The 27,862-nt window shown below is 37.3% G+C and overlaps 1 protein-coding gene across 3 annotated transcripts in view; it reads left to right on the forward strand.

The window, feature by feature from the left end:
- LOC135468654 (SH3 domain-binding protein 2-like) overlaps nucleotides 1-27,862 on the forward strand; it is a 35,532-nt gene that overhangs the window by 4,882 nt on the left and 2,788 nt on the right. Inside the window, exons 2-10 of one of the 3 annotated variants that reach the window (XM_064747022.1) lie at nucleotides 587-637; nucleotides 2,402-2,567; nucleotides 9,959-10,057; nucleotides 15,670-15,772; nucleotides 18,438-18,614; nucleotides 19,324-19,454; nucleotides 20,893-21,018; nucleotides 21,951-22,021; nucleotides 22,574-22,605. In XM_064747022.1, the coding sequence (XP_064603092.1) occupies nucleotides 2,507-2,567; nucleotides 9,959-10,057; nucleotides 15,670-15,772; nucleotides 18,438-18,614; nucleotides 19,324-19,454; nucleotides 20,893-21,018; nucleotides 21,951-22,021; nucleotides 22,574-22,605 (800 nt within the window). In that variant the 5' untranslated portion in view covers nucleotides 587-637; nucleotides 2,402-2,506. Of the gene's footprint in view, nucleotides 1-586; nucleotides 638-1,135; nucleotides 1,274-2,401; nucleotides 2,568-9,958; nucleotides 10,058-15,669; nucleotides 15,773-18,437; nucleotides 18,615-19,323; nucleotides 19,455-20,892; nucleotides 21,019-21,950; nucleotides 22,022-22,573; nucleotides 22,606-27,862 lie in introns of those variants that run through there. The other 2 variants (XM_064747025.1, XM_064747023.1) reach the window with 2 other exon arrangements.

The raw sequence follows: 27,862 nt of genomic DNA on the forward strand, positions 1-27,862 counted from the left end.
TGTATTGCCGGAGTGAAAGCCAGCATGAGCTGGACTTGAACTCACAGTAACCGCATTGGCAAGGGGCTTCTGGGTCATTACGCTGCGCAAGCATACTAACCAACTAAGCCACGGAGGCCCCTCCCAGGTTATTTAGGCCAGTCGAAACTTGGGTTGGCTATCTCGGACATGAGCCGCAGGGGGGCAGCTGGGTGAAGATCAGCTAGTGCAGTTTTTTGTGTATTTATAATCATCATTACGTTTTTCAGAAGGTCTCCTGGTAATATACTGTTTAAACAGGATATGATCTTTCTAATTAGCACCACTAGCTAAATCTGAACACTAATCCTTTAGTATAGCTTGCTCTCATTACGAATGTTAAATCAGTTGATAAGTTTGAAACTATCTTATGTTTTTTTTTTTGGTATTTTTTTTATTTTATTTTTAATTCTGAGATTTGGCTATTCACAAACTGCATAGAGAATACTCCTCTGTAAATGACATAACACCCAAGAGCTCAAACATCAGGTCCCTGCAGCATGTTCTTACACACACTTCCTGGTTGGATACTGAGGCTGTCTGATTTCCACAATTTTCTGTTTTGTAGAGTGAAAGCTTGACAAAAATGTGCTTGAATAGTGCTTATAGTAGATAAGAGGTAAGAACTTAAAATTTGTCATATTTTTCTTTTTTTCTTTCTTTTTACTTCTGTTGCTCTTCATCCAGAAAGATTTGTTTTTCTTCTCCTTACTTTGACGTGGTGTGACATTGCGAGTGTTAATGATCAGTCCAAATTAAGTTTCAGTTTGTAAAGTGACAGCCAACTCTGCACTCGTCCACTGTCTGTACATGTACATGTACGTCAGCACACTTTAATAATAATAATAATCTGTAAGTGCGTATAATTATATAATGTTCTGTAAATGTATACCCTTCATAGAGTCACCAGAGATCTGATTGTTTTAAGTGAGGCTATGACGCTCTCAGATGATTGTCCAATCGTTGGACAGGACTTTCCAAGTGGTTTACTTGCATGTTGTGTTTATGTCCCTACAATTTGTGGTAACTTGCTTTATGTAGGGTGAATGAATAATACAGTGTAGTGTGTATGGGTGTGTTGGTCATATTTGTGGTGATCATCTCATTATCGTGAGTGGCAGGCTACAGTGTATGATACAGTATTACGACTTCTGGGGAAAGTACATGGATATTTTTCATAATGTGCATGTAGCATAGTTGTTAGTGCTTGTAATTGTGGGTTACTAGTCTCAGGTGGAGACTTGTGGTCATGTGTGTGAGTATTAACCTGGCTTCAGTTATGAATGCACGTTTAGAGAACATTATGCATCTTAATTCCCTGTCAGCTTGTTTAGTGAGGGTGTGTGCCCTGAACTAGAGGTGTTTCGTGATGTAAGGGGCACCTTACATCACGAAACACATTGACCAGTGAATGCATTCAAACGATTGTATACAGCACTTGTGTATTTGCCAAGATGAATTATAATTGAATAGATTGATTGTAAGGCACGCGGAGGTGAACATACCTGAAATCACTAACTGCAAGATAGAGCAGACCTACTTTTACACTAGTGATTTGTACTGCAGATTGTTACATGCACCTGCTATTTCCTCTGTGATATCTGTTTAATGAGTTTAAATTACAGCATTGTGATGTATTCTAGCTATGTACTCTTGTGAGTGTGTGTGATCTATGGTTAATGACCTAAATCTTTGTCCATGTCTCAGTTGCACATTTTCCCTAATATCTGAAAGTGGGGTTGGTCTTTGAAGGTGTTCTGAGATCTATTTAAAAGGTGGGATAATAGTTTCAGTGCCAAAAGTAATGTATTATACCATTGATTTGTCTCTGAAAATGCGCTTTTGGACGCAAAATTTTAGGTAACTTACGATGTATGAACATGTATATTCATGTACAGAGGGGAAGTGGCTGTGACTTGTCTGTTTGTCTTTATACATCGAAATGATACCTTGCCTGCATCAGTGTTCTCACTGTGGTAGAAACCTGTAGCCTGGATATTTAATTGGATTCATACAAAATACCAGTTCTTGTAACCAAATAGATCGCCAAGGTAAACAGGGAACTACAAAAACCCAATAGCCTTTGTTCAGTACAAAGCTTACGTTTTCATACTTGTTTGCATACTGGATGGTATTATGACATGCTGTTGTCAGTCTGTTAGTCTTTGCGTCAGGTCGTTGTGCCTCTTTTTTGTGATGGATTTTCATGTCAACGCTGAAGAACTGCTTGTTCAAAACTTCATTTTTGGGTTTGAAGGGCGGGTGATCCCATGTGTTTCCATGAACAACACCAAGCCTAATGGCATTGCAGATATGACCAAAGCTCTCGTTAAACTTATATCAACCAGAAATTGAAGGTTTCTTTTTTGTGTGTTTTGACTAGATGTGTGACAGCATCAGCAGGCGTTATTCATGTGGACTGCTGATTTGTGGCAACTCGCCTGTGGATGTGCCTGGTGTGGCAGCTGATTAGCTCAACAGCTTAAAAATGTCTTCTGGTTCAGATAGCAGTCTGTCTTCGCTCCTGATGATACCTGATCAGAGAGTCTGTAAGTATATCATTACTAATTCCACACCCATTCCCATATTTATTATATACTCAATCTAGAAAAACCCTGTAAGAGTGAGAGAAAAATAATTTAATACTTGCTGCACACATTTGCATTCATTACTTTCATTTTATGTGTTATACATGCACATTGCTATTTTGTCTTTATGGAACTTAAATGAAAATGTGATGTATTCAAGATGAAGAAAATTCAGATACACGTGCTATTGGTCACATCTACATGAACACTCAACGTGTATGACATGATTCTGTGGCCTAATGGTTAGAACTATTAACATGCTTGAGACCGGAGATCAAAACCTGGTTGGGTCATGCCAAAGATGATAAGCATGGTTCTGGTTTCTGCCCCACTTGTTGGCCCAGTGTCAATATAATGTGACAGGATGAGGTGTCATGTCGGGTGTTTTTGGCATGATACTTCAGCGAAAGCAGCACTTTGGCGGCAAGGACTCGCACTGCCACAAGTCTACAAAATATATACACACATACCTTATGACCAATCGTCACACTGTACAACTGAAAATTGTTATGTACCATGTAAAACCCAGGCATACATACATACATACATACATACATACATACATACATACATACACACATACATACATACATACATACATACATACATACATACATACGTATACTGTATATGTACATGTACACATCATAAAGCTTCTCCTCCCCCCCCCCCCCCCCCACCCCACCAAAGGTATAGGTACATGGAGGTTTGATTTTAAAATGTCGCCCATTCAAGAACAAAAAATTTTCTGGCATTGAACCTACGGTTGTTAGAGCTCTCTCTCTCAATGTTTTCAAGGGTAACAATTACTTGCAATAGCCTTATTTAACAAAAAGTGTGGCCGAAGCAAAACAACTAAGAGAACAATGTAAATTGGTTTTATTATTGTGTGCTACCAACGATCAGATTTTTTAAAATATATTTATGTACTTTTAACCACATTTGTAGTTTTTGCCTGCAGGGATATATAACCACTTGTTGATTATTATCTGGAAAAGAAAGTGTTTACATGAAATACCCTAAATTTGTCAGTCTGTGTTAAAGGTTTAGAAGTTGATGTTTTGAGCAGAGTTCCACAATTTTAAGTATGTACCTACATGTTCATGTTTACATAGCTCATTTTACAGGTGTAGAGTAATTAATCGGGCAAAGCTTCTCATGTCCTCATTTACCCACCCGTACCTACGTGTACCTGTACAAACCTCATAAAAGTTAACGCATTAAGGCAGCATGCATACTTTCATTCAAGGGCTAGTGGTTTGAGCAGAGATACATACATGTACATGTAGATTTGTAGGCTACCAGTGAAAATTTCCACACTTGTTGAATGTGAAATACTTGACTGCTGCATTGTGTTCATTTAAAGGTACCAATGAGAAGAATGAATCAAGCCGAAAATTATCTTTTTAACAAGCCTCATCTGAATTATGTCCCTTGCTACATGACAGCAACTGTGACGTGACGTAATGGAAAGTTAGTTTTTAAGGCGACCTTGTCTGTTAAAGCCTGTAGTATGTAAGCTAAGCCACAGTCAATGAGCTCATCAAAGCAACTGTTTAATTTATAGCATTTTTACATTACCTCTGAATGAGTTAAAAGAATTATTCTGGGCTTTCCAAAATACAGGCTGCAAAATTAAAATTTGTATTAAAGCTAGGTCTTCAAATTCCTTATGAAGCTTTATCCCTGAAACTTGCCATTAGCCAGCTATATCTTAAAATCGTGCTACTTAAACAGGGGAGTGACTTCAAGGAAGGTAATTCAGTGCAGCCCTGTTTACATCCATCACATTTTCATAGATTGCAGATCTGAGATTTATCAGTATACAGTTTTTTTTTAGGATGTTTATTCCACCTTGATAGTGATTCAGATTGTATACAGAATTATCTTTTATCTTTGTGATCCCTCCTAGCGTTTAGTAGTCACAGGAGTTTGTCATGTATTCCATCACCTTCACGATCGTGATCTTTGCAGAATATGAGAAGTGACAAAAATATACCTGCAGGTGTCACTTCCGTGCTACGTATACTTCTCATGTAGTGATGTGCTGCATGTTGCTGAGCATGTGAGACAGCTACCATATGTACCGCGGAGCACTTGTTATAGTGTATACCTTGGATGTGGTGACATATGCCAGTGTAATCCCAAGGCTATAGTCATGGAGGGATGCCCAATGTGTCAAAGAAGGAATTACTTCAGGTGTAAGAAAAGGTGTAAGCGTAAGTTGTTGGGTTTTAATGGGATGCAGATATACAAGTAACCGGATTCTTCAACCTTGTCATATACATTAGGCATCACACGCACGTTATCAGCAGATTCCTATGTAAAACCCTTCTGAGACCATCATTGAAACTCTATTTGTTTGGCCATAACCCAACTAGTCCTCCTCAGTTGGGTAGCACGCTAGCGCAGCGTAATGACCCAGGAGTCTCTCACCAATGCGGTCGCTGTGAATTCAAGTCCAGCTCATGCTGGCTTCCACTCCGGTCGTATGTGGGAAGGTCTTCCAGCAACCTGCAGATGGTTGTGGGTTTCCCCCAGGCTCTGCCCGGTTTCCTCCCACCATAATGCTGGCTGCCGTTGTATAAGTGAAATATTCTTGAGTACGGCGTAAAACACCAATCAAATCAAACTAGTCCTCCAGAATTGGACCATACTCTGATGTTTTCTGTGGAATTTTGATGCAATCTTTTTTTTTTTTCAACAAAGAATTTTTTTAGGATGACCTCATGTTTTTAGTATCACCTGCAGGACATTGTCAGGTGAAAGGAGAAAATATGTAATTCACATTTTCCTTAAGAGTGGTAAATGGTAGGACAAAACGTGGGGTTAACCTGTGGTGGGTCTGTAATGACGTGTAACAGCTCAGCAGTGACCACCTTAGAAAATTACATGATGTATATACCCAAGCAGGAGTTGCATCTTTTGTAAGATTGCTGTGATAGTGGTTAGAATTTGTGTTATTTGTGAGCTCTAATCTCATTTGATTATGGTAATCAATTTATTGATTGGTGTTTCACAGACCCCTAGCTAGGATTTATGAAGGGCATGGGGATGAGTGTCCTAGCCATAATAGCCGCGTGTTGTGGTCGTCGATCTCCGGCTGTCAAGAACATGCCAGGCCAGATTAGATCTAAAGTCATAGTTAAATATATGTCAATATTAATACCATGTCACTTGTGGAATGTATCAATTAAAGCCCCTCCACTGATAATAAAAAAATGGATATTTTCAAATACATGTAAGTCTTGCATACAGATATCTCAGAAGTATCGCATAAAATGCATTCATAAAAAGGGAAAGAACTTTTTTACATGGAGTACTCATTAGCAGACAGTCTATTAACTTAAGACTATACAATAAGAAATTGTTTTATTTATGTTCATTTCATGTATTTTTTTTATTTATTTTATTTTTGTAATTTCCACTTCATCAAATACAAATAGCACCATGGACATAAATGTTATTTGTCCAGGAATTAAGACTAATAGTATTGGGTAAGGAATTTGAAACAAACAAGGTCCTGTGACTGTCAGTCACTTATAAAGTTACTTGTAAAATGCATACCATTAGAATCACGTTTTTGCTTAAAAAGTACAAAAAAACAAAAGTCATTTTCTTGAATAGTTTTGATCCTGAAAGATTGTAAAAATTAATCTTGAAGACAGATGGCCGTCTCAGAAGTTGTCATCGTTGTTGCTGTTATATTCACAGTTGTGTTCGTTTGGCTGGTAAAAAAAGATCAAATAAACTTGTTGTGTCTGGCTAGACTTTTGTGGGTGGACCAACACTTCCCCTTCAGCCGACCCAAACTGGGCATGCAGTTGACAACTAACGTTTAAGTTCAATTATTGTGCAAACTTGTCAATACACAGTTGTGTATTACATATGCATGGCTGAACGTTAGAATCTCGGAAACCGCCTTTTTCTGTAAGAATTATGAAACTAACAAAGGTTTTCAGGGTAATAGTTACTCTTCGATATTTGGAGGGAAAATAAATGTTCCACAATCGTAAACGTTGTTCAGTGAAAACGATATGACAAGTCGATGGAAGTGTTTACAGTATTGTGGTGCGGAAAAGGACAGCAAATCGAATAAAGTGTGTTTTAGTGGCAGGGTGTGCTGCACTGTGGGTTCAAAGAGGTATGGTGAACCGCCCGATGGGCATGGCACTGTGCCACGCAATAAACTGCTAACTAGGGGTTTGGTTTCATACCATCGTCAATCATTTTTACACTGACTTATATATGACAGCTGTACGTGGGAAGGTCTCCCACCAACCTGAGGATGGTTGTGCGTTTACCCTAGGCTTTGCCTGGTTTCCTCCCACCATAATGCAGACCACCACAAAAGGTAAAGCATCACTCAGATAAATAAATAGACGTGACATCAGTGAGGTTTACTGGTCGAGGAACGTGAACTGATCTGCCTTTTGCCAGCAAGCCCTGTTAACATGGTTAACACTGACTCTGTTACATAGAATTTCTCGCATTAAACTTTGTGCTTCACTTAGTTTCCTTATACGAACTCCTTATTAATTCATAGATGAGATTTTTAATAAGTAATTGAGTCATAGTCAGAATTAATTTCCTTATTTCTTCTCCTCTGTAATGTACATTTACTGAATGTAAAATTCAACAGATAAAAAATTAAAAAAAAAAAAAAAAAAAAAAAAAAAATGAGTAGTGGGTCTTCTGCAGTATGAGTTTTCTTCCTTGATCAAGTTTGTGTCATTGCCTCAGGTTAGCCTGGTTATTGTTTGAATTGTAGACGGGGGAGTAGAAACCCCATTAACGTGAAAATTAAAGTGCATTATTATGTGTTTAATGGAGAAGAATAGCCAGGCCAGGGAATTCCTGAAATTTCAATTTTGCTGTTACAAAATCAAAATCATGTTTCATAACTGATACTTTGTGTGGATACATGTATTGACGACTGTAAATTAGCAAATTCATGACTTCTGTACTTGATTTATTGAGCTGAAATTTTGCATTTATATGTGTTGTACAGACAAGCTCTTTAGTACCGAGATACCAGATCTCAAAGTTTATCTCGAATTAACGGTATATACAGGGGTATCTAATTATAAATAAAGTGTGGACCTTTCTGGTTTTCATGTAGAGCGAACATACATGTATGTAAACGCACATGTACTGATGTAAGCAAGTAACATGTTACACTCTGACTGACTCTTCAGCTGCAGGAGCAGAATAAGGAATGGAGATATGATAGGATTTCTGATGCAGTCAACAACTAGTGTGCAAGCAGGAAGCAAGCCTACATGGGCCACTTCATAGACAGTCATCTCAATTTGCAACTGTCCTTTTTTTTTTTCTGTGAATAGGACGAGCATAATCAGTCTGATGCTAGTTTCCATGGTAGGTTAAATTCTTTTGTATGCGACAGATACCACTGTATCTGTCGTTTTGCCTGTGCAGGTGTTCATATCCTTGTCAGTCACATCAGTCATGTCTGTGTGTTTAATGAGTTTAATGGGGAAATACGAGGACTTCCTGTCTGTTGTGCTTAATTGCTCATTTGATTATAACGGGTCTTATTATCTCAATGAGTGATAGATATGCGTAATGTACTCTCTAACAAAAGTAACTGCAGTCACTTTCACTTTCATCAACATTTTGCAGAAATCATTGTGTCCAGGTTTCAAGAACCGTAGAGTTATGTGATTTCTGATAAGGGTTTTCATCATAGATTGGGGATATTATAGACGTGAAATTGGGCCAAGGATGGTACCTAATTCTGTAGTTACTTCAACCTTTTCAGCCACCTTTACAACCAGTATTTTGAAACATTCCAAGATAACTGTAGAGAACTAATATGCACAGTTTCATGAAGCCTTCATCTTTATTGACACAAAACAAATCATTTTAGTGTCATTTTCATAATAATTGTAGGCATAAATTGCATCAAAAAAGTGCCTTAGATAAGGTAGAAGATTTACAGTATGTCTACATACTGATAAGTACAAATCAATACATCTTCTTACCAACATGTAATTGTGCAATATTGGTTATGTTGGAACAAATAGTGTACACTATGATTCTTGTCCTCTGTAAAACCGTGGCTGCCTTGTTCAAGAGAATCCACATTTATATTTATTTATTTATTTATTTCATTCGTGCTTTATGCCATACCTGGTACTCAAGAATATTTCACTTAAAAGATTGCAGCCATCATTGTGGTGGGAGGAAAGTGGGTAGGGTGTAGGTGGGGGGTGCGGGTGGGGGGGTGGCATAATGGTTGATTTAATTAAGTTTGTTTAAAACAAATTTCATACATGTGCTTGAACTCACGGTAGAAAGATGATCAATTGCGGGATTAAAGTCCTTGAGTCTTGTTCTATCCCAAGTATGAATCAGGTGGTACCTTATGAGATGTTACCTTTTTATGAATAATGTGGGGAAGGACAGGAAAATTAGGTAAATCACCTAAAAATTTTGCCCAAAAACTTTGTAAAATTACTCTCGGTGGAGAAACTTACATTATTCCTGTAAAATAATACCACACCTTCCAAGGTTTGGGTCATACAAAAGACTTCAAAAATGGTACTTGTAACAGTCTCACTTGGCTCTCAGCACAGAGGTTACAGCAAGGAAACATGACTGATTGGCCCGGTCTCAGTATAATGTGAGTGGATGGGGTGTCATGTCTGGTGTCTTCCGCATGATACTTCAGTGGCGGCACTGCTCTGCATAGACTCACTCTGCTACAAGAAGACACAGTATATGTACACACACCTAATGACCCCTAGTCATGGTATAACTGAAAAATTGTTTTAGTTATTACAACTTTCTTAAATTCTTAACATTTGGGTCAAGGGATGTGATGTATTTATTAAAGAAAAACATGTACATGTACGCGCTGTCAAAATTCATGGGGATAATGTTTGCATTAAAATGTATGGACTGCTTTGGTGCCCTAAAGGTTAGAGTGTCCGCATTGATGTCATTAGTCCCGAAATCAAATCCAGGTCGGGTCATGCCAAGGATTGTAGAAATAGTACCTGTTGCTGCCTGACTTGGGGCTCAGTGAGGAGATGTTACAGCAAGGAAGCAGTAGTTGGCCGGGTGTTAATAGAATGTGATTGGGTGGGGTGTGATATCTGGTGTCTTTGGTATGATATTTCAGTGGGAGCAGCACTTTACTGACATAGACTCACTCTGCCACAAGAAGACACCGTATACGTTCACACATCTTTAATACGACTTAAAAATTGTTGAGTGCGATGATAAACTGCGATGATAAACTGTAAGACTGTTGATAAAATTGTATAGGATATACCAGTGCCTAACATTGTACCTTTTAGGTAATGCCATTTTGTGTCTGATTTTAGCTGCTCAGGATCTGGTGCGAGGGAATTACACTCTTGCAGGATGGTTACGAAAACGAGGACGGCTGAACGTCATTCCTGGTGCAAGGAAGGTCTTCCCATGTAAGTTGTACCTGCAAATTAAAGATTTTCTTTCGTCTAGCTTACCTGTACAGAGAAGAGTGAGATGTCAAACCCAGTGCGCACTGACAACATTTGTTGTAGAAAAAGGGATTTCTTGATCTCGGCAACTGTGGGACTATTTACAAAAAGAATTTTTGTCTCTCTAAAATTGGATCCAGATAGTGGATCAGCTTGTTTAATTTTTGGCCCCCAAAAAAATCAAAAACAAGCGAGAGCCTGTGTGAGAGATTGTTGCTGTCTGCATTTACCAACTATCATTTATAGAAATTTCAGGCGAGAATACAAATTTTGCATACGTATAAAGTACAATGGAACAAAGAAGATTTTTCCTTCATTGAAGGCCAGTGTGCATATTATAATTACCATATATAACATAATTTATTGACGTGTCTCTTTTGTGTTATAGAGAAAGGTAAAAACATGTCTAAGTATGGCATGTTTGGACATTAGCTCTTATTTGCAGTATTGTCTTAGAGTTTATTTTATTTTAGAGTACTGTCATAGGCCCATGAGGTACACAAGCGTTTGCTCTTATATGAAGATGAGCTGGGTAAAGCTAGCTGCTGCAGTTTAACTTTCCCAAAAAAAAAAACCCCTTCAGATTAATAATCAAGTATATAAACCAGTATTAAATACTTTCATTGTGCAATATTCTCTTCATTATTTATATTTTAACAATATTTTATATTATTTTATGTTATATATTTTTTTCATATTTTCAAGTATATAAACCAGTATTAAATACTTTCATCGTGCAATATTCTATTCATTATTCATATTTTAACAATATCTTAAATTGGTGTTTGAACATTTTTATGTATGAGATTGGAGTGTTAAAGCTGAATAAACTTAAATAGAGGAGATGTCATCTCACTGAGGTCAGAGTGGAATGTCATTAAATGTAAATGTTTTTCTTATGATGTCAGATTTATCAAAATCTAGTAACAAAAGGGATATCTGAAACTTTTATCCTGACCTTCACTTATGCATAAAAGTGGCGATGGCCTGACAGGCATGCTGGGCATAATCCATAGTTTTTTCTCAGGACTTGACTCGGATATGGTAGCAGCCTTTAATAGATTATGCACAGGGTTACAGGGTTACAAGTCTCTAAATGCACATTATATACATGTATGGGGTTCAGAATCAGCCTGGATTAGCCCTAGGGTGTCAGTATGTGTATAACGCTTGCTAAATATAGATCATATTCCTTTAGGGTGCTTGGGGTTTAACATGGTGTTACTCCTTTAAGGTGAAATGAAGGAAGCAAATTTCCAAGATTATACATGAATTGAATTCTTCCTTCATTATGACTTCCTAGTATGTGTTAAGCTCATAAATTAAATATTTGTCAATAGATCCTGTCCCAGTATACCAACATCATCTTGAATTTCACACCACAATGGTCTCCTGTCCTGACCAAGCTTCTGACCTAGTGACCTAGCTACAGAATTCATAAAATGTGCATGCAGACCTAGGCAGATAAAAGGGAAGTAGTCATGCATAAGCAGCATAGCATTTCCCACTAACTACCCGAAAAAAAAAAAAAAAAAAAGAACAACAACAAAATGTTTGACACCCAAAGTGGACTTTGTATCTATTGCATGGATACAGTAGCTCCTTGACCAGCGAAGCTTATTTGTATGTTCAGATCTGTGTATAGCTGGCTCAACTGCTTTGTTTTGTCCTAATTATGGTCAGGTTGGAAAAAGTATTTCACATTAACCAAATCAGCCAGGGAAGCTCTCAAGCTGCCTGATCAGCACATGTATGAGTAGAGACTTTACTAAAAATTGTATTCTTTGCATTCTATGCAGAATTTGTGTGTAAAAAGTTTTACTTGTGTAAATCGCGTACTGTAATTCTTCAGCCTTTTCGAATGTTTGCAAGATGCTTACTCAAGCATATTCTGAAGGCATTATTCTCTTTAGACTGATAAAATTACACTCTTTTTGAAGCCCTGAAATTGACCAATACAACCAATGTAGAATAATGTAGAAATATGTATAAATTTTACTGAAAGCTGCTCTTTCATATGGGAACAGGTTGAGGAATTAGGGTAGAAGTGGTATGCATTGATGTACCTGTAGTGCTGTAGATATAGGTGATCATTAGCTTTGCCAGTGTCAGTGTCAAACTGGCTTAAGCGCATGTTGTAGGCATGGTACGTAGCGGAGAGCTACGAGAATTGAATACATATAAATAGAACTTTCCATTTGTACTGACCCGCTTTAAAAACATGTCAACATGAATCCATGGAAATATCACGTCCATAGGTAAAAGTAAAGGCAGCTGCAAAGATGTTGTCAGGTTTATTAGCCTCTGTGTGAGTCATCACCAAAAAGCTACACGGCACAGTTCTGAAAAACGCATTTTTACACCTGAAAAGCGCAAATAATAGAGAGTCATTACTTTTGGGTGCAGAAATTGGGTATAAAGGGAAGGCATTCAAAGCTATTCACACAATCACTGTAGCAGCAGAATAGCACAAGACGCAGTGCCACGATTGACACCTGAGGAATTGGAGCGCGCTATTGTCTTTATTGAAGTTGGGCTGGGTCTACAAAGGGCATAGCAGCAAGGTTCGGATGTCACCACAGTACCATTACACGGCTAAACAGACAGTTTTTGCTGCCACACTAGCATGGCGTTATCTTCTCTGATGATTTTCACCTCTGGAAAGCAGACATATAGATGTTCGGCACCACATTGGTGAATGTTATCTGGATGGTTATGTTGTGCAGACTGATGGAAGGGGTGGCAGAAGAGTGATGATTGGGGCGGCATCACTTTTCGTCACAGAACAACACTCCATGTGTGCACTGGGCATGTTAATGCAGTTTAATACAGGGACGCCATTTTAAGATGTCACATTGCTCCCTGTTTCTGTAAAACACCAATGGCTGCATACTTGCAAACAGGACAACACCAGAGCACATACAGCATGTTGTTCTCTGAAATTTTTGGCACAGAATAATGTACCATGGCCTGCCTTATCTCTTGATCTATGGTCTATCAAGCACTGTTAGGGACCTCACACTTGTCCAACAGCAGGAATGGCAGTAGGATTCCACAAGCTGTTATCCACAGGCTGATAGTAGAGACCTTTAGTTAGAAGTTACATGTTCAACTTGTAACTAGAAAAGATAAACTAATACTAGTTTGAAGTTACAAACTTGTAACTAAACATCTCTAATGTCTATGAGAAGGCATAGTATGGCATGCATTGCAAACAGGGGTCGTCCTATCCCATACTGACGTTGTATTTGGACCTCTTGTGTGTTCCATTCCCTCTACATTAAAATGGGGTACTTTCCAATGACACTTGTCATTAGTAATGCGTAACTGGCTTATCGTAATGTGAATGTAATACACAACCAACGCCAAATAAAACTTGATTTAGCTTTGGTTCCACGTTTTCCTCTGGTGTGTTTTTAATGCGTTTCATTATGTGTCAGCATGTATAAAACTTGCTTCACAAACAAGTAGCCCAGTTGTATATTTGTTCAGAGGGTCTTTGCAAATATTGCAAAACGAAATTGATGTATTTCGTTGTTACTCCCCCACCACACCCCGTTACTCCATACCCATGACCCATACTAAAATACTTAAGACAATTTCTACTTGAATTTATTTTAGAACTTAAAAATATTGATGCTGTCCCTGTGATCTGAAGATATGCAGGAAAGGAATTCATGAAATTTTAGTTCATAAAATGTGCATGTAAGAAAACTTAAGACTTTATCATAAATCTCATGATTTATAGTTTACATGTAATTGTGAGGTATTTTCGTGCATTAACATGAGTGATTTATTTTTTTCATTGGTGTCTTTACGCCGTACTACGCCGAATATTTCACTTATACGACAGCGGCCAGCATTATGGTGGGAGGAAACCAGACAGAGCACTGAGGAAGCTTGCTTGTATTTAACATTAAGAGTAATGTATAATTGGAATGTGACATCATATGGGCACTGTTTCATTCATATTATGGGAAAATGTTAAGTTAAATAGCAGTTGTCCCAAGGAAGTCAAGAGGGAGATTTCCTTCAAGTTTTCCTGGCCTTCAGTAACCTTATCTTATTAAACATTGCTGTATAAAATTTAAAAAATAACTGATGTACAAGTTTGAGTTTCATTTTAAAACTGTCTCATAAAGCCACTGTGCTACTGTAGCATCAGTTATAGCAGTGATGATGCGCAAGATAAAATGTACCCTGATGAAAAAAGCCAAGAGTACTTGTAGGTGCATACTTGTAAACTGTTCTCAGGGCTTTTGACATTTCACTTTTTCCATGACAGTCGAACACGAAAATGTCTGCTTTAGCATGGGGAGGGTCATGGGTTTCCCCAGTCTCTTCCTGCCATAATGCTGTCACATAAATGAAATATTTGTTGTATGGTAGAAAATACCTTTGAGAGAAGTAAATTGTACGATGTCAAGTGTGCCCAAAATTTAAAGTTTGCCCAAGTTACACATATGGAAGGTCTGAAATTTATCCTGCATGGAGTCAATTTAAAAATATGTTATTCATCCCCCCACCCCCACCCCCACCCCCAACAAAGGCCAATCCAGCTGAATTAATGACTACCAATTGAATAAAAATCTGTGGTGGTGATAGGGGCAAAATTTCAAATACACGGTGTGCACAAATTAATGTTTACAATGTAAAGTCATTGGTTAAATACTTGACACTTAGGCTTGGTCCTCCTCTCACTTTAATACCCCGACTTACATGCTATGATGTTATGTGTACATGTATGGGCATCATATAAGAGCTTGATTTCACTTAATATAGGTCAGCCATGCCTAGTGTGTTCATAGACAAACTGCATGCCACTGTGAATAGGGGATATGCTCCCCTATACTGATCTGAATGAATGTTACATCTACATGTACCAGTATTGACATAGATAAATGTGTCTGGAAATCTGTGTGCAAGGTTTGGTTCTGGCAAAAAATGGGGGGGGGGATTCCCCGTTTTCTGGAGAGCTTTCTGTATTTGTTGGATTTGGGATTATGATATACATGTATATATATTATTTACAGGTTGTTCATGTGATAATCCTAGGTTTTATATTTTCTCTGTCCTTGGATATGATGTCAGTATTAAACAGGCAGTGATCTACATCCCCAAAATCGCCGCAGTCAAATAAGTGAAATATTCTTGAGTACATCGTAAAACACCAATCAAATAAATAAATAAATATCCTAAGCAACCTAGTTTGACAAATTTCAACATAATACATGTATGTTAAAATGCAGGTTAGAGTAGTGTGGACAGCCTTTTTTGACAATTTTTTAAGGTATTTTTTAAGGCCATTATTTCCAGATGTTAGCATTTTACTAAAGAGAAATCTTTGTTTTCATAAAACTGTTTATAGAAAGCAGAGTTTTTCTTAACTTAAAACTAAAGTTCTCTGCACCATAAGGAGACCTGATTTACCGTATTCTTTGAAACTAGGTATAGTCGATTTATCATTACAAGGTAAGTGAAAAGGCTTATTCTACATATATTTGTAAAACATATGGAGACATTGTGATAATGAAAGGATCTTTTTGGTTTTTTTTTTGTGTTTTGATCTGTAGGGCTACACCAATTTGTTGTACTACACGAGGGCTGTCTGTACACCTTCAAGAATGAGACTGCCAAGAAACCCTTGCGAGCTTTCTCCTTGTATGGATACAACACGTAAGTAGTGGTCTCAGCTTCATTCAGGCTGCGTGAAGCAAGAGCTTTTTTATGCAAGAGAAAGTACTACTTAGAGTATGATACATGCAGAGTAACCTAATAACAGACTTTTCCATTTGGTTAAATTTTTATACCCACCTTTGGCATTGAAAAGAGATTTATTCTGCCCGCGAAGCGTGGAGACCTGGGATCAAACCCTGGTTGGGTCATACGAAAGACTTTAAGAATGGTTTTTGTTACTGCCTAGCTCTGTGCTCAGCACAGAAAGGTTAGAGCAAAGAAACAGGACTGGTTGGCTGGTTGTCAATTTGTCTGGTGCTTTCGGCATCATACTTCAGTGGCTGCAGCGCTTTGGCGTCATGGACTTACCCTGTTGCAAGAAGACACAGTACATGCACATGTACAAACACCTAATTACTCCTCGTCTTATGACTGAAAAATTGTTACGCATGTATATGACGTGAAACGCCAAGTATACATATACGCATTCCCTCTGTCTGTGAAAGAAAAATTGTAATTGGTGTGACCTAATGCTCACATAGCAGATTCAAATCCAGCTCTTGTTTCATGATGAACACGTAGACACTTCACAATTAAGATGATATAGAGACACCACTGTGATGTGACCTAAGTAAAAGGATTATAATTGTTCAGATTTATATTACACTTGAGCACGTGATTGTTGTCAGTTGATGTGCAGCTCTAGTAGGATAAAATCTAAACAGGGAGATCATTATTAGGAGAAAATTAATATACATGAAGTCATAAAGGAGATTTATGTTTGGAATAGAGATACAGTACACATATATATGTGGTAACATGCTGCTTGCATGTTAATATCTGGAGACAGTAGATGTACATGAGTCTTCCTCTTGTTCTAGTTCTATTAATTACACTAATTTATTAATCAACAATATCTGTCTACCATATCATGGAGAACAATTACCATAATTTAATTAATTAACCGAGAAGAAAATATGGATGTAATATTTTCATAAGCAATAACAAAGAGAAAATCAAATATATGCATCTATATTGAGCACCCATTTAATTTTTAGCTTGCCTTGTGAAGAAAGGAGAGGTATTGTTTGAGGGGGATCAGATGCTGTTGGTGGGTACAGTGTCCAGTTTGGTTAAAGTTTGTGGCCAATCATAGGGTCGCAGTGGCCACCTATAGTACACAGTCTTTGGGGGCAGTTTGCATATCAAGGACCAAGGAAGTCTTTTTTGCTCAGCTATTTACAGGGTTGCAGTTCCCTCCCATAGTACATGGATTGCCAAATGCAGTTCGCGATATGCATATCAAAGACCTCTGTGGTAAATTTGTGCATGAACTCCCCCACAATGTCTTTTACCACAACAATGATTTGCAACTCCATAACATATGAAGTCACTGCTCTGCAATCCTCACACATACGATAAACAGTGATAGTTGTAACAGTATAATAGTGTTTGTCTTTCTTTTGGCTGATTTAATGGCAATTTAAGATCTTATCATTCTACTTTTTTTTTTGGTGTAGAGGTCAAAGAAATGTTTTCTTTATTAATATATTTGAGACAGAAAAGGGGCCCCTCAGTGAATGGAATATTTTTGATGTACATGTGTATTCTATTATTCCTGATGATGTCCATTTGTTTTATTAATCCATATCGTCATTTGTGTAAACTCTCAACTTTGACCTTGTGTTTTTACTTCCATTTCATAAGTATCAAAAGCAGTTTGTGAGAGAAATAAAATCATGTGAAATAATTATATTTACTTGCACCCCATCTCACTCAATACCGTAGTGAAACGTTTAAGGATTTGCAGATGTAATGCCGATTTTAATACTTGTAAATATGGCAAGTTTTATTTTTTTATCATCAGGACAAAAATAGGCTGATAAAACAGTAATTTGCCATATTTAAATCAGTATTTATTTCTCTTAATCATCTATCACAAGGATGTTATTTTGGTTTTAATCTAAAGCCTATATACATTTATTATCAGCAAGTTGGCTCCTCACCAATTCAAATCACATACTGGCACACGTTATTGCCTGTATGACCTTGTGAAGGTAGAAAGTGGGCTCCCTCAGCTGTGTTTATCATATCTTCAGAGTGATTGTCTTCTGGCATGTAACAAATGTGTCATCCTTACATGTTCAGTCGTTTACAGTGTAACATCACATTAGAATTGTCTTTGATTGAGCAGTATTGCACCACCCAAATCTCCATTTTTGTGAAACCTCTTCATGTTATATAACATTTAGCTGAATCTATGAAATGGTTAATCTTATATTATACATGTGTAACAGATGCCATGAGAACAAATCATGAATGTTTGAAAACATCATTATACATGTACCAAAATATGGCCAGTTATGACCATTCCCTTAAGATCTGTCATTCATCTGTCAGATGGTGTTTCTTATTCACAATCCTGAATCACACTTTCCCTGAGTGTATAACCTACTAGTTGTCCCTATTCACATCAGTGGCTCGCCTTTTCCCTGAATAAAAGCAACAGTTAAAGCAACAGCTCTTGCTTTAACATTCACATGCTTGACAGGGTGTACTGGGCGAGTGAGGTGTCACACGATCTCCTGGGCTTTTTGACATCTGTCACACCGAATACAAAGCTTACTACTTGTCCTTATTCACATGTTTGGCTCTTTCATGACAGGGTGTATAGGGCAGGTGAAGTGTTACCTGCAGAAGCTCCCTGGGCCTTTAAGATCTGTCACACATTCCCTGAATATAAAACATACTACTTTTCTGCCATGACGGAACAACACATGAAGGAATGGATGAAGCAAGTTAAGCACGAAATGAAACGGGCCAACAACAAATTAAAGCAGAGGTTTGTCTGTTATATAGTTATATCCAAAAAAGAAAGTTTGATGGCAGAATAAAAATCATTAATAATTGGAGTCCCAGGTGTAAAGACTGTTTGAAATGGTAGAGTAATGGAAATGATTTAGCCAGTTGGAGTGTTGTTATTTTAATTTGATGAATCCGGGCCAGGCTAGCGAGATGGTTAAAGCACTGGTTTGCTGTGGCTGTTAGTCCTTTGACCAATCAGGAGAGATGTTCAAATCACGCTCTTGTCGTTTTCATCAGGTACCTGGTTGAGGCAGTGTAGTTTCCTCTGGACATAAACCTGACCAAAGTGAACAATACAATCGATCAGTTTAATAAATACATTTATGAAATTGTTTCATAAAAATACCATGGCTGAGGTGGTTAGCATGCCAGTGTGGTGCAGTGACCCAGGAGCTTATCGTCAGTGCACTCACTGTGAGTCCAACTCATGCTGGCTTCTTTTTGGCCGTACGTGGGAAGGTCCGCCCGCAGCCTGCTGTGGTCGTGTGTTTCATCCCGGGCTCTGCTTGGTTTCTTCCCACCATAATGCTAATCTGTGGCCATCTTGAAATGTCTACTGCATTGATAGTATGTCCAGGGATTGCTTTTTGCTAAACCCTTTAATAGCCACTGGCTTTGAACTATGGAAAATCATGTGTCAGCATGTAAGTATTTCTGCTAAATGTATTTTCAATTTGATGATACAGGACACGGGCAGATGGACAGGATGAAGATGAACAGTCCATATCATATGAAGACATAGAGCGGGAGATCTACAGTGACCCTAGTCAGCTTGTTATTACAGACAAAACACCTCTCCCACCCCGCCAAGATGATGGTATGCTCCTTTTTACTGTGTCATATCTGCCCTTGCTTCCTGACAATTTATGTAACTTAAAAAGGGAAGTGATCTCGGTACGTGTATGTGTGCATGTTTGTTCTTCAAGTTTCTCTGCAATGGTTCATTCGATTAACTTCACAATTGCCAGGTGTATTAACTGTTGAGAACCCAAGGAAGTGCCATGCTGAGTATTCCAAAAGACATTTCGTATACCGGGGCTCATTAAAAGGCCGGTATTATCCACCTGCAGCCTGATACTTTTGTATAAAATTGAGCAGCTGGCAGCTTACTTTGACCAAAGACCGTATTTTTAACTCCATTTAATTATTTGTCAGGTAGCTGGTTACTTTTCCAGGTTAGCCTTCTGCTCAAAAAGCTAATGGAAGCTGTGGTATTGCATATGCAAATTAGGCAGTGGTGATGTTGCAAATTCTTCAGTTTACGCCATGTGGCAGGTACAAATTATTTTTTCAATGCACGGTGCACTAGTGATAATGATGCATAGTTCATTATAAGCGTAATGGTCTGACAGCAACCTGCTGATGGTCGTGGGTTTCCCCCAGGCCCTGTCCAGTTTCATCTCACCATAATGCTTGCCGCCGTCGTACAATTGAAATATTCTTGAGTACAGCGTAAAACACCAATCAAATAAATAAATAAATGAATTATAAGCTTAATCTCTTAGAATGAGAGACTCGAGGACAAGCTAGACAGAAGGTCCTAATTGCGGTAAAACGTCATTTTCTTCTGTGACATTACAGTGCTCGTGTACCTCATAGTTACGTGTTTTCTGAGTACACATTAAGTAATAAAGGAAAGAAGAATTTACTTTGGAGGCTTTTGTAACAGGCGAGAGAAAATTTGTAGACTTTCCCATTGAAGTTATTATAACCTGAAGTAGAAGTATTGCTTGAAGTTGCATTTAGAGTCTAGTTCAAAGGCTTCTTTATCACCTTAAAGTGTGCCCTTGCTGTTATAAGTTTGATTGTACCAATTTCAAGATATGTTTTTTTGGGTAATACTGTCTAGGGGCTCTTTTCAGAACTTGAAAGGGAAACTTTTCTCTCACCTGTTACAAAACTGTCCAAAACAAGTTGTTTTCCTTTATTTCTTGACAGTAGTCAGTATTATCAGTGTGCGTGTGCTCATAAAACACTTATGGAATACAAACACACTGCATTGCCCCAGAAGAAAACAGTGTACCACTGTGATTTGGACCTTTTGTGTAGCTTGTCCTCAAATCTCCCACTGAGTCAAAATTTGAAACCTTGATGTAATGCTTGTCTATTGGTCCTTGAGGTTCAGTATTAAATAACTTGGGTGTGGGATATGTGTTTTCACTTAGTATTAGGGATTCACAATTTGAACTCAAAGATTTCAACTGTGAGAGAATCTAGCCATAAATTGGAGGTTTCATTTTTGTTATCATACACAGAATCTGACGAGGAGTATGTGGATGCTGAAAGGCCGCCTGATACACCTGTACTACCACGCATAATATCCAAACCCCTGCCTCCCCCTGTTAAACTCAAACCCAAACCAAAACTCGGCAAACAGCAAGGTAATCTTGATAGAGATATGCACTCAACTTTCTCACCTGTGTATGTGCGCACCGACATGTTTAGCCACAAATAACTTGCCAATGGTTTGGCGGTTCGGTGGTTCAACTTTTGCACTATGGTTTCCTCCACCCATGGAAATGTCCACAATATGGTTTGAGTGGAAAATTCTTGAGGCTCGAATGAATCAATTATTATGGCTTAAAACCACTTTGTCCATATTGCAAATACCTTCAGCAAAAGGCATCATACAAGAATTAAACAACTTTCAGTCACATTCTGGGTCCAGTTTGAATTTGAGTGAGGGGCAAGTACAGAACAAAGTTTTTGTACCTTGGGCATTCGGACGTAAAATTTTTAATATAATGTGCACAAAGTGAATGTATATTGTAGACTACAGGACTCTAGGCGTTCAATGGCTCTGATGATTAAAGCAATGGCTGTGACTATGGGCAATCAAAGAGGTTGTATGTTCAAATCCAGCTTGAGCCAAATACTATTCCGGGCACTTCAGTTTGCAGTATTTTATTTAATTAGGTAGTTACTTAGTTAGCTGGTTGATTGGAGTTTTATGCTAGTGAGCTAGTTAGTTAGTTAGGAAATAAAAAGGAATGACAACAGAAACAGAAAACATGATATATCCATGTTTATTAAAGTGAACATTCGCAAATTTGTAGTACCTGCAACATAGGGTAAGAAGTCAGCCACACATATAGAGTGTTTTGTGTCTTCTTGCGCTTAGGCCCCTTGTTAAGTGAATACCTTACATTAAGAGATGGGATGTCAAAGCTCTGGCAGAAAGACCTACCATCCAATTGACAACTAGGAGAACGACTTACAGAGCAGATTGTGGAAGGTACATTGTAAAAAGTCTTGAGTAAGGCATTATACATACCAGTCAGATATAAAAAAAGGATGTTGATTCCATTCACAGTATCCCCAGAGAAGGATCTTCAGCAAGGCATAACGGCGGAGTTCAAAGAGAGGCTGGGGGTGAGCCCTAATGTGAGTAGCTACCTGTATTAATGTATGTGTACAAATATGTACAGACATGAACAATAAAGTAGGGCTTTGAAAAAAGGATTGTTAAATATTGTGTTTACGCTAAAGTTTGCACGATTTTGAGAGTTATGTTAATGTTAGAAAGATATATTAAGGTTTGGTCAGAAGGATGATTCCCTGTTAAAGGGACAACCTAAAATAAAGTTCTTAATAACCCTTTTATTTTATGCCTGTTTCTACCAATGGTCTGAAATATTTTGACATGACATCATCAATGGGCCCAATTCAGGCTCCCCCCACCCTCAACAAAGCTGTTAAGACAGCTGTTATCATTGACATCACCACAGCAAGCTACTTAATTTCCAGACTGACTACTGGGGCTTTTTTTTTCTTTTACTTTACCAAAACTGTAGTTTATAGCCATTTTTACACCCTAAGAAGACAGCTGAGAATTTTTCTTCCGTATGTTATGCTGCATAATATGTTTCATATTAAGAAATAAAAATAAACTTTCTTTAAATATCCTTTAATCTCTCTTTGCTTTTTTTCTTGAAGCCTAGGAAGAAACCTGTAGAGTTGCCTGTGAGGTAAGTCTTAAATCTTTTAATTTGAAGTTCCCATAGTTTCCCTCGTCCCTACTGTCACTTTTGATATACTTCCAACCTGTCACACTTCCTCACATACGTGTTTCTCTACATTCATAGCATAGCTCTATTCACTCAACAGATAGCACAACCATATAACAATTAGCACTACCCACATTATATAAGAAAAAAACCCCATTCACAGGACACACAGCTTCGACCACTGAAGACACAAACCTAGCCTCACAACTTGATGCTTTGTAACACATAGCTTTACTCTCATTACAGACAAGATCTCTCGTGTGGATTTTTTTTTTTTTTTGAGTTATCATTTTCCTGAAAAGAACTGTTACTTCAGTTATCTGAAATAGGATTTGTGCATGGAAATTTGTCAAGGCTTGGGCTATTTTTTATAAGTACTTTTCTTGTATCAATAGAGTGGAGAGCCATTGTCACTTGGTGGTAGAATTCTTCAGGTCCTAGCTGTGGAGTGTAATCTTCCATGTAATAGTGTTGACTGAAAACATTGTATAATAAAAACAGCAAGAGAACTCTCAACAGTTTGGACTTGAAGCAGCGGCTTACAAGTTTACAAGGGCACACTTTTACAAATCACTAAAAATAAAAAATAAAATGGATTTACAAATTTTTGTTGATGTTTCCAGATTAAGTAAAACGTGATGAAGTATGTTGCTATTAAATCCATGCGGTGTTATGATGTACTGCTTTTAGGAAAAACAAATTGGAACATCATGTGGAAAAACCAGAACAAAATGGGTAACAACCTTTACTGACAAAAGACAAGTAAATACTTATAACTCACAAGAATTCTGCTAGCCATCATATCTCTCCATTGAAAAAAAAAATTATTAAAAAAAAAAAAGAATGATTTAAAAAAATAATCATGGAAAAACTTTCTACTTGGCTTTGATGTTTGCCATTATTGTGTAATTATAATTCTGAAATTTTCTGTAAATGGAAATTTACTGACTTTTAATCATTTTGAATTAATGCTGTGTTGATGTTATTAAACCTTGATTAAAGGTTTTATGACTAGCAGAATGCCTCGTAAACCATGGTTTAATTGTATTTGGTTATTGGTATTCATCATCACATATGTTATCAGCAACATCCAAAGTGGAATTACATCTTAGGTGTTCCAAAGGAAGCTGTTCTATGCTTAGTATGGTCTTTACAAGGCTTTTTTCTGTTTACTGCTGTTCTCTGAGAAGGGAAATGGTCAAGAACAAGTTTTTCAATTTCATCGAAGGCGGTTTAATACATTATTGAAATTGGAGGCCACCAGTTGAAGCCTTGGCATTACTAATGCTCAAAACATCTGCAGCAGTGGAAATTACGCTTACTTAACTAGCCTGGGTCTGTCAGTCTGGTACAGGAGAAAAAGAGTGGGTATTGCAAGAAAGATTTTGGATTTCCATTGCAGTCTTGGCATAGTTCCATATTCAGAAGTTAAATCTGTTTAATAAACAGTTAAATTGAGCCAGCACTTAGCACAGGTCAGTTTTAAAATCCCAAATTAGCAAGTTCCACACAATATCTTTTGCCCTAGATTTCAACAGAAATTTCAGACTGGATTTCACTTTGGTATTGATGGTTTCAGTACCTGTGTATAATCAAGGAGCATTGGATATTTATTTATTAGTATGAAATATTGACTTCAGTCTAATCAAGCTTTGTGTGATGGGCCTTATTTGTCTGCAAAGCAATTCTGACATTCCTCACTTATGCACTTTGTTCTGGCATGTTGTTGGTAAGTTTTGTCCAAAAAGGTTTTAAGAAGAAAAATTAAGAGCTCATTTTAATTAGTAAAAGAGCTATTCCAGTTCCAGAAACTGCGCATATTTTAAAAAGTGTAAAGTTATAAAGTACAAGAATTAATCTGGATTGCTCTAGTAAATTTAACTGGGATAACAATGCATATTTTGAATGAACATATAAAAACAAACTTTCTGTGTGACTTCCACTTATGCCTGATGTTACGTCAGGTTGCCCAGTACTGATGTTCAGCCGCAAATGGAGGCTGCGCTGACTCTTTTGACTCATGCCAGTTGAATGGTCTTACAATGCTCTATTTAACATCAGCAATAAATCCATGCACATCAGGTAAACTCTATGGAAACTACCAGAGATTTTGTTTTTTGAGGACATTTCATTTAAAATTAAAGGGATGTAGAATAGAAGCTTGAATGACAGCACTATACCTAAGCTTTAACTCTAGGGCTGGCCAGGACACACCTGTCCATTACACCAACTAATCAGCTATAACTTGCTATATCCCTTTATATGGTTTTAAACTTGGTAAATGTCTTTGGACCATGGTGTCCTCTGTTCTCTGGGTATATGACATTTTTTTCAGATAATTATTTAAAAAAAAACATGTTTACTTCTCTTGAAACCGGAATAGCTTTCTATCATACTTCTGGTTTGTTAATTTAACAATCCCAAGATTTTTTATAAAGTTTTATTCTAACTACAAACAACAAATACATGCTCCTCCGTTAAATGCAGTTCAAAATGTTTGCCAATGCGGTCGCTGTGAGTTCAAGTCCAGCTCATGCTGGCTTCCTCTACGGCCGTACGTGGGAAGGTCTGCCAGCAACCTGCGGATGGTCATGGGTTTCCTCCCACCATAATGCTGGCCGCCGTCGTATAAGTGAAATATTCTCGAGTACGGCGTAAGACACCAATCAAATAAATAGATAAATAAAATAAATCAAAATGTGTGCCCAGACTAACAGTGTTTAATTGTGTGTCACAGTAAATTTCCTCCATGGTTAAATTCAGTACCCATATCCCTTGACTGGTTGGCCCAGTGTCAGTAGTATGTGACTGGGTGGGGTGTCATGTCTGGTGTCTTCGGCATAATACTTCAGTGGCAGTAGCACTTTGGTGGCATGGACTGACCTTGTCACAAGAAGACACATGTACACACACCTAATGACTTTTCATATGACTAAAAAATAGCTAAGTCCATCATTAAACCCCAAGCACACATACATATTTCTGATTCTGTTAATGTCAAAAAATGTTTTGAAGGGAGGATGATATCCTAGAAATTTTCAGTAATATTTTATGACGTTATGAAAATACACTTTTTGGATGGAATTTTTTATTTTGGAAGTAGTTAGTCAAAATGGCATGCTAGCAGACATTGTACTTGTAAAGTGCTGTGACGGGTGTAGGGATTTTTGATGTTGGATATTGTCCGCCAGAGTTCAAATCCTGAGTTTGCCATCACAGATATTGTAGTTGATTTAAAAAATTTTGCCATGACTAAGCTACATGTACATGTACTCACATTACCTGATTCTGAGTGTTCAGTTGATCTTTGAGGTTTGTTTGAAAAGTAGGATGAAATCATGAAGAAAAGGAAAGAAAGCACTAGAAGTAAAATTTTATTTGTTTCTCAAAATGTACTTCTTTGAGACCTTTTAGAGCAAATCACAGTATATTTAATTATTCATCCTTGACACTGTAACGAATATGCATGTATATCTTTGTTCCTAGTAGAGATGTTTTGGCTGTAGCTGGAACATGCTGTAGGAAACAGCTGTAATTATTCGCCTGCAACATGTATTTTCATGTTGAAGTTTCATAATTTGACGAAGGTCGGAATGTTGGGGGTCAGCAGCACTGTATTGTTTTACAAAATGTGTGCATGTTTTTTTAATGATCTGGTGATGGAATCTGGGCAGGAAATCTTTGGGAATTTGATTCTTGAAGTTTGCTTTGAACTGGTTATAGAAGGATGTGTATATCCATTGTGTGTTTGGTGAATTCATATCTGTGCATGCTTAACGTTGACAATAATCTTTTGGCAGATTTTTTCTTCAGTTTTCGTATTGCTCAATACTTGTACATATGTGGTTATCTAGTTATTTTTCCAGATTGACTTGTTGATACATTCACAGTTTTACTTATCTTCAGTGGTCTTTAATGATTAAGATTTTTTTTTGAAACATAAATAGATATTCTCATGAATCACAAAACATGTGTAAAATGGTAGTTGCTGGACAGATCGGTAAGCAAGGTCCATGGTAACATTTACGTAGAAAAACAGGAAATTGGCTGTTTAACCATGAGAACTCCAAGTATTAATACATTACATCTAGCTGAACTTGTTACAGCTGATCTGTTAATATCATGCATCTATATCGAACCTTCTCTTTTAAATCTTTCCACTTTATATATACAATTATATGTCCATGGATATTTATATTGAAGAATTTTGCTTTTCAAATGTTTGTTGATATTTAAGTGTCAGCCATATTCCAAAGAATATTTTTTTCTTCAATATTTATGTCTCAGAGTGTTGGAGGGACGGGGGAGTGTTGTCAGTGTTTAGGTAATATTGTTAAGTTTAGCCCTTCCTTAACTCAAAGTCACAGAGGAGGGTTTTATATTTATGCTTAATTTTCAGTACCTCTTCTTGATCAACATGCTTTGAACATGTACACCTCTTAATTTTGAAATTAGGTATAAATTATTTTCTTCAAAATTTGTTTCAGGCGTAACCTTGTTAAGCTTTTTTGTTTAGGTCTGCTGTTCAGTAAGATTTTTTGTTTATGCTTAGTTTTCATTAAATGTTCTTTATCAATATGCTTTGAAGATGGTGGGATTATAAATGAATTCTCTATTTTCAAAAGGTCCAGGGTTTTTATGACCAATTTCTATGGTAAGCGTTTTTGTTAAGGCCAGCTGTTCTGTTAAGGCCAGCTGTTCTGTTAAAGCCAGCTATTCTGTTTAGACGAAGTCCCAGAGAAAGGTTTTATGTTTATGTTTAGTTTTCAGTATATGTTCTCGAAGAACGTTCTATGAAGATGTTGACCTCATAATTCTGAGAATTTCTGTGCATGTAACGTCTGAGTAAGGTTTTATGTTTGAGTCAGATAGTCTCACAGTTTTCACTACATCTTTAGGAACCTTAATGAACGTGATAATTACCTGTACATGTATGCTTTGGAGATATTGACTTCTCTGATATTTGATATTTTTTACTTTTTTTTTTTCAAATTTACCAGGTTTTTGATTTGCAGGGGTCTTAATTTTTAAAATTTATTGGAATAATTCTTTTTCTTCAAAATTGTCAAGTTGTAGACTTATCCAGGCTAAGCATGCAATCCCATACTAAGGTTTTATGTTATGCAAACTAGTCTTATAATTTTCACAACATCTTAAGCTTAAATATGAACATGCTTTGAAGATGTGCATGTTTTAAATCAAAAATACCAGGTGTTGG

The sequence above is a fragment of the Liolophura sinensis genome, chromosome 6, assembly GCF_032854445.1.
Source record: "Liolophura sinensis isolate JHLJ2023 chromosome 6, CUHK_Ljap_v2, whole genome shotgun sequence".
Classification (NCBI taxonomy): domain Eukaryota; kingdom Metazoa; phylum Mollusca; class Polyplacophora; order Chitonida; family Chitonidae; genus Liolophura; species Liolophura sinensis.